This window comes from Curcuma longa, unplaced genomic scaffold (assembly GCF_044706935.1).
Source record: "Curcuma longa cultivar G26 ecotype Majalengka, Jawa Barat unplaced genomic scaffold, ITB_CL_G26_1.1 contig_18419, whole genome shotgun sequence".
NCBI classification, from domain to species: domain Eukaryota; kingdom Viridiplantae; phylum Streptophyta; class Magnoliopsida; order Zingiberales; family Zingiberaceae; genus Curcuma; species Curcuma longa.
In genome coordinates, this window is record NW_027430813.1 from 5,297 (window position 1) to 13,627 (window position 8,331).

Here is an 8,331-nt window from a genome sequence, read left to right on the forward strand (position 1 = left end):
GACGGAGAGTTGCATTAGAAATATGGAGCAATCTTTCTTTAACTATTTGATGGTTATTGATTGATGTGATAGTATCTTTTCTCTTGCCCTTGATGCAAACTTCTTTTCCTTGATCTTGGAAGCGCATTGTTAGCTGAGCAAAATTTCATATTATCTCTCCTAATGTTCTCAATGTCCAAGTATGACATTACATCCATCTAGTGGTAGAAGAAAGAGCTCTGTGGTTAATTCATAATTAAGCAAGAAAATTTTAACATTGTCACACTTTCTTGAACTTGTAAGTGATCTTCTATCTACCACCTTGACATCAAATGTAGATGCTTGCTCGACCTTCTGTTTAAGCATTCTTGCCAAAGTTGAGTCTAGAAAATTATTGGTTCTTCCTGAGTCTATAAGTATCGTCACTGATTGTTTTTTAATGAATCCTTTTAGCTTCATCGTTTGCAGAGTTTGAAGCCCTTCTAAGGCATGAACTGATATGGACATAGAGTCATCTTGTACTTTGTCGATATCATCTTGTGGTTCACCTTCATCATCTTCTTCCTCAGAGTTCTCTATTGATTCAATCATCAATAGCCTCTTTTGCTTACATTGATGACCACGATGTCACTTTTCATCACAATGCCAACGAAATCCTTTTGTCATTCGTTCCTTAATCTCTTCTTATGTTAGTTTGCGAGTTATTGAGGAACGAGGTGTGTTTTTACGAATTACTTTGTTATTTCTTCTTCCTTCCTCATTTATCTTTTCTTATTATAGTTGTGCAAAGGATAAGGCTACCTTCATGGTGCGAGTTGATTCATTTTCACTTCTCATCATATGTTAGGGTGAAGTTCTTCAATAAAAGTGTCTAATAATTGCTTTTCAGACCAATCACGAGTTCAGTTGAAGAGTCGCTTGAATCATCCTTGGTACTCCAATACGATTGTAGTTTAGTGAATTTTGGCCAACTCTCCATCAACGTTTTCATACTTAGAGGGACCAAATCGATTGAGGAATTCTTCTTTAAAATCCTCTCATGTTAGAGGTCCATGGCATGCCTCAAGCCAGTCACACCATTGGATGGGCATTGTCTTCAAAATTTATAAATGCTAGTTCTATCTTGCATAGTCTGATGTGCCATGGAAGCAAAAAAAAATTTTAGCCCTTGAAATCCATCCAATCAGATTGTCGTTCTCCCAACAAGGAAATTCCACCTTCATACATGGAAGGTTGTTCTCTCGATCTTCATATGAGTTAGTTTTGTGGTTGTATTGTTGTTGTTGAGATTGTTGATTTGTCCCCCTTTTAATTGGTTTGCTTGAGTTGGAGTCCTCATCTAAACAATCCTTCAATTTTTGACTATTGTAACCAAGGATGCTAGAATTTTTTTTAGTTTATCCATCCACATCTCGTGCTTAACTTTGAATTCTGTAACCCATTTGTTGTCATGTCGAGCTCCTGCAGTCATCATGTCAGAGTGAGTTTCTTTCTCTTGAAGTCGGATTAAGACCATGCACTTGTTAATGGGCGTGAACTTAAGGTGTGGAAGAATCTGATGCTCAGGGTTATGCGATGATGACGATGGAGAAGAACTTAGCTCTGATACCAATTTGATAAGAACTTATGTCCTATCTCATGGAAAAACATAAGAACGCGGATAGGGTGATCACTTCGAAGGGATTGACCTCCAATAATCAAGTGAAATTGATTAATCAAAAGAAATTACTTATCTTCAGAAGATTACGTGACGTGTCTTTAAATAGGCACATAAGTTAATCTAAAAAATAGAAGAATTAAAGATAAAATTTTGAAGGATTTATTTGAATAGATCCATTAAAGATCATACTCTAAAGATAAAATTTTGAAGAATTTATTTAAATATATCAGGATCCTATCAATACACTCAATTATGTGTATGTGTAGAAGTTTAATGTCTTGGGTGGTATGTATAACTGCAGTCTATTATGGTTATAGCAGTGAGTAGAAAGGTTGTAGTGGGTAGCACAATGGTGCCTTTGGAAATCTCTTTTTTCTGACTCAGAAGAATGTATGTTTTGTGAGAATATTTTAAAAATGATAATCCTAGTTAGTCACATTGACTCAATCCCTGGGGTAATCGGTCCGATCCCACGGAAGTTTCCCACCTTTAGTTAATAGCTAGGATGTTATGTAGAAATTTTTGTAAGACAATTGACAAGATACACCATAGAATATCTGAGAACAAAACTATCAGATTGTGTAACAGCAGAGCTGCTGAGAAGTTGATGGTTAAAAACCCTAAAATGTTAATAGACAATTAATCACTGAAAGAGCTGGTAATTTTTTTATTGTTGCATATTTTAGCTTGTGTCACTAGCATGAGTTAAACCAATATATTCTATTTTGCTTTTGTTGTGACTTGACCACAAACAACCTATTTAGATTATAAGCATGTTAGTTTCCCAGCTCAGACCCCTCCTATAATTGTGCAAACGAAACTTATCACCATAGATCTCGTGCCGTTCTTTAACTGTGTTTTCATGTTTATACTTTTTCATCTTAAAGTATGCATTATAAAAAGATTTCTTGAAACTTTGATCTAACACTCCCAACACCATAACTTTCTCATGAAATGCCAATCCAAGCTTTAATTCAGATTTCTTACTAGACGGTTCAAATACACAAGATAGCAAGGACATTACTATGTCAACTTTATGGGAAGACTATTAATCCTCAATTCTGATGACCCTTGTGTTTATCTACTTCATATAAATTTACATTTTTCTCAAATTGTCTAATCTAGCTTGCAAGTCATCATCTATTCCACCACCTTCACTTGAAGCGGCTTCAACTTGAGCAACCTTTTTATTTGCCTCGGCACTTGTGACTGCAGTTGAAGGTGCCTTGACAAGCTGCAAACAAAGGAACAAATCAAGAATGTTTGTTACTAAACATAATAGAAGATAAGTTCAATTAGGCTAAAGATCTTGGTAAAGGAGACATTTGGATCCACCTCTGAGTTGATGTCAATTCCAATTTCATCGAGCACTTGGTTCACTAGTTCTTCAGTTTCTTCCTCCTCCTCGTCTCCTTCCAAAGCATCATCTATGGTATCTCCCATGAATTCACTGACCATTTCCATTTTCTCATTTTGCATCTCAAACTCTTGCATTATCCTCTGTAGTGCAGGTAGGTTCATCTGCTTGTTCATCTGTCCCATAGCCTTTGTAACACCTTTCATTGCTTCTCCCATTGCTTGTGTCGATTTCAGTGTCTGAAAAATCACAGCCAGTCAGTAATTATGCTAACTTATTAAACTACAATAAATATCAGAAGAAATAAGCCCGTCTAGTGCAAAATTTGTTGGAACTTTAATGAAAATGGCAAACTAGATAATAAATAACAGAAGAAATAAGCCTGTCTACTAGTGTAAAAATTGTTACAAAATTTTTCAAGGAACTTTAATGAAAATGGCAAAGTAGATAATAAATATCACAAGGAATTTTCCATCGATCCTCCACAGAAGCAAATTGATAGGCCCTGGTAAGTGAAGACAACCAAAGATCACTAATGCCATTGTAACTAATCCATATCATAATTAAGAAGAAACTTAATTCCTTGATTATGGAGTTTTTGCACATCACTCCACTAAATTGGTAAGCATAATGTGAGACCAAGGTTTACCTAAGAATGCTTGATTTGAGCCATAGTTAGCATAAGAGCTAACCTAAATTCAAATAATGACTTGAACTCATGGCAAAAGTAACCCCCAACTAGCGATCTAACAAGGAGCACACAAAATTACCATCTCCCAGGTGAACTGAAATTCCTCCAGCAAAATGTCCTTTATCTTGAATATAATCATACAAAAAAGATGACCAAAATTGACTTGAAGAATTGAAACTCCAATGACTGCCACAAAAATATAACATTTTTAATCAAGATTGTCCATGCAGAAGCATCTTGATTCAGTAGAATACTCTCAATTGGATTCCAATTAGATGAGAAGATACAAGATGACAATCTTTCCAAATAAAACAGCGTTGAGAAGATACAAGGTCACAATATTTCCAAATAAAACAGCGTTCTAATCTTTTAAAATCTAAAAAAACTTGAATCAAAAAATTTCCTCAAATTCAAAAAAAAAAAAAAAGTATGGGCAACACAAAGAAACTTTTTTCAATGTCAACTTTTACTGTGGAGCCAGAAAGGCATAGAGAACCAGCGATGTAAGGCAACTAGGAAGTATTTGCTGAATCCAACATTTAAAATTGAGTGGGTCTCGTTAGTCAAGAGGGTGTTGCTCAGTGTCAAAAGTGAGAGCAGTTATTTACTGTTCAAAACAGTATGTTGCTTGCTGCTCAAAGGAAATAGTAAGGGAGCTGCGTGAAATTGTTTACTGTGGGAAGCTGCCAAAGATGGAAGCAATATGTTTCTTGTTACTTAAAGCAGGGAAAGAGCAGCAGCACAAAGGGGTCCCGCACGATGAAAAGGAACAGCAGCGACGGCATTGTGTTGCTCACCAAAAACCAGCAGCAAGCATGCAGTCTTCCTCACCAAAATACATGGCACAAAGTAGTCTCGCATAAAGGAATTACACAAGAGGTTGCTCGAAAGTCCTTGCAAGCAGAAGGATGATCTTATGTGTGAGATCAAAGTAGAGATGATCATGAACACAAGGTGGTGTCACATGGCAATGGAGAAGCATAGCAATCATGAGTGAGGTTTGATGACAATCAGGTGTCCACAAGTAGGGGATTGCAATTGTGCATCATGGTATCAAGCAGGTCTGTGATGGTGAGCACGAGAGCTCAAGATTTAATCCATGTGTGTCAATAATCCTAACCAAGAACTGCAGTAGATTGACAGCTCTGATTCTAATACCATGAAACAACTAATGGGGATTTCTTACCTATCTAATCTCCTATTCCTGTATTTATATTCATTATTGAATTTACAATTTACACCTTCTCTTCTTCTAATATGTGATATTTACAACCAAGTCCCTTACATATTTATAATTAGGTTTCTAACAGTTATATCTATATCTCCAATTAAGCCAAAATGCATGTTTATTCAAGTATTATTTGAATTAGAGCTATAGTGGATTTTAAGACTTGAATTGAGTTAAATTATGTGTTGCAATAGTCATAAACAAGAACTATAGTAGGTTGATTGACTCAAATTAATTTTAGCTGTTTAATAATTAGTTGAGTTATTTGGTAATTAGTCTATTTTTGTTTGATATCTTTAATTTTTGATAATCAATTAATGAAGCTTGTTGTATTTCCCAATTTGCTTATTTGTATCCTAGTTTTCATAGGATCGAGTTATAAAAGTGTCCCATGTAAATCTCAACTTTCAATTAACAAACTATTTCATTTTCAAACATTTTGTCAGGTTTTATTTTCTTGAGATAGTTATGCTTTGCTTTGTCAATTTCATCTTAATTTTCTATATGACTTGAAAATTCAATTTTGGTGTTGCATCTTTTCGATTTTAGTCAATGGTCAAATCAATACATTTTGCTAATGCTTACCTACATGGAACGAGATTTAAAACCATGCACTGAAGAATAATCACCATAAATATTTACAAGAAAATTTCAATCACTATTATTGTTTTAAACAATTTTAAATATAAAATTTTAAGTATCATGCTAACTAATTGTAATCCCAACTTTTTGTTATTACATTTACATAAAACCTGAATTCAAGTAAATAAATTTTTTTTTTAATTTAGTGTTATTTGATTTTAGTATTTTATTTATACATTCAACTTATTAATATATATGTACATTTTTTTAAAGAGCCAGCTATATGACCTGTACTGCATCTAAAACTCAGCTACCATGGGAGATTGAGACATTTACCTCAATAGGAATTCAGCATCTTCCCCTTAATGTTCATGTTATCAAAACACTTGTGAAGAATTCCCACATAACCGAATATATCAATAATAAATGGAGATGACTCATAGCATGTCTCATCATGAGAAGTAATTATTACTTAACTGAATGAATAAGAGAACAAAATTCAAAGTTAGCATTTACCTGAATTCTCAATGATACACCTTGGAGTTGTGATTTAAGTGCATAAAACTTTGTGATCTGATGCCTTGTTCGAATTAGGTCTTTTGCCATGACCTTGACTGCTGCCTGTCATCAGTAATTGTCACAGAAAGAGAAGCTATATCACAACACTCACATGCATAAAAGATGAATGACTTATATGGAAAAAAAATATAGCAGGAAAATACAATAACCATAGATAATGGAAAATAAGGCAGAAAACAGTTATTGTGAAAATTAACCAAATGTTAGACTGTAATTCACAGAGAAAAACCAAATCAAAGGTTCAACGTAAAGAGCATCCAGCCCATATTATTATCGAAGAGAGATTATTCTTTTTCATCTTTCAAATGAAGTGAGATCCATGCAGATCACCAAGGGGAAATAAGCATCTTGTTAACCCATACTAACATTTTATGAGTCTTTTAAGTATATCTAGATTTCTGCTTTGCCATCATCAAATTGTGAAATGCAGGTCTATTCTATTGATAGAGTAAAGAGGTTCAACATACCCTTAGTCCCTAGAGATGAGAGAGTTCAGTCATATCTAACAAAAAACTAATTCAAGCAGGTCAAAGAGTACTTTGTTAGAATCCAGCTTCTTTCTACTATTAGACTTGCTCGTGATATTTTGCATGTTCAATCTACTTCTTGGCATCCAACAGGTACGAGGTCTTAGAATCTAAAAACAAACTCTATACAGGAATAAAAGTCAAAATAACAACCAAGAAGTGTGATTAAGAAATTTGTGAAGTGTGGATAACTAAAAGTAATTCAACTGCGATAAAAATAATTGAATGTTATCTCCCCTGTATTTTCATTTCAATTTTTTCCTGAATGTGCTCCATGTATCTCCACTTATGGGCAGCATGAACTGATTTTGGTGAGGTCTCATTAGGAGGTTATTCATACCAAACTCTATACATGAATAACCTCTTAATGAGACCCCGCCAAAATCATTTCATGCTGTCCATAGGTAGAGATACATGGATCACATTCAGGGGAAAATTGAAATAAAAATATAGTGGAGATAACATTCAATTTTTTTCGCCATTCAATTACTTTTAATTATCCACCCTTCTCAAATTTCTTAATCACAATTCATAATTGTTATTTTGACTTTTATAGTTCAATAAAGCAAAAAGGGAGGAAAAAATGAGTGTGATCAATATTTTAACTTCTTGATAATTTTTAAAATTTATTTCAATTTTCAATAATTTGAGCAAAAATATTTTTTGACTGTAGAACAATAAATCAAAAGTTGAATCTGACCAAAATTAGTTTGTCACGGACTCCACAAAGGTATATTGACAACATTCTTCCAAGAAGAGGAAGAACAATGAGATGAGTAAGACAAATGAAGAAACAACGGGTAGCAACTTGGGGAAGCAACCACTTTATGTTTTTGTATCAATATTGTTTGCGGGTAGTGTCATATGTCATACGCATGCAATTAGAATTTGTATAATGCATGTTATTTATGGTTGGCAGGTGAGCCCATTCATTGTGAAGTGAAACAGCAGCGTACAATCAACTATAAATGGGTAGCAGCAGCAAACCATCTACATCCAGACACATGCACATATAGAAATAGTGTAAAGAAGAAAGGGAGCCCAGGACACAAATAGGCAAAAGCTAGACAAGATTTATTAGACTTTATCCAATCCAACTTTATATATATAAAAGGGCAGCCCGGTGCACGAAGCTCCCGCCATGCGAGGTCCGGGGAAAGGATCCATTGTACGCAGCCTTACCTTGCCTTTGGCAAGATAGGATTTGAACCCATGACCTCATATTTGTTTTCGGCATAGTTTACAGGTTCCTCATTTATCAATGGCTGGATAAAACCCACATAAATAGCAAGGAACATTATCCGTTCCTGTTTTTAGGTTTTAGTCGTGTTCACAATCTCTTAAACCAGCCTACAGATCTAATAGAGTAATAGGAGGAAATTGGGGGAACATAAGATCCCAATTTTGATTTTGATTTAGGTCTTCTAGTTGAGTTGTTACATTATCTAGATCTAATGGTAAAGTTGTGTTGTCATAGTTTTCTGGAAATCCATAGGAGTTGTCTAAAAAGGAGTTGACTAACGTATAATCAAAGGAAGATGAGACTTATTTTAATTCATTGACAGAGATAATAGAATAGATAGATATGCGGTAGAGACATCTAATTGTACTTCTACCAGATCTAAGTTTGTGCAAGCAACTAGTTTTGCCTCTCTTGTATATAGGTTATTTCTACTTGGACAGGTAGAAGATAGGTGTCCTGGTTGATTACTGGCAAAACACTTGATA

The 8,331-nt window shown here is 34.5% G+C and overlaps 1 protein-coding gene across 1 annotated transcript; it reads right to left on the reverse strand.

Moving 5' to 3' along the window:
* Positions 1-2,588: 2,588 nt before the first annotated feature.
* On the reverse strand, positions 2,589-6,088 carry LOC141816853 (vacuolar protein sorting-associated protein 2 homolog 1-like; the record flags this gene model as incomplete). Its single annotated transcript, XM_074704583.1, is given in 3 exon segments — positions 2,589-2,873; positions 2,975-3,235; positions 6,014-6,088. Coding segments are annotated over 3 exon segments (474 nt in total), but the record flags the coding sequence as incomplete, so codon positions are not given.
* Between the last annotated feature and the right edge of the window lie 2,243 nt (positions 6,089-8,331).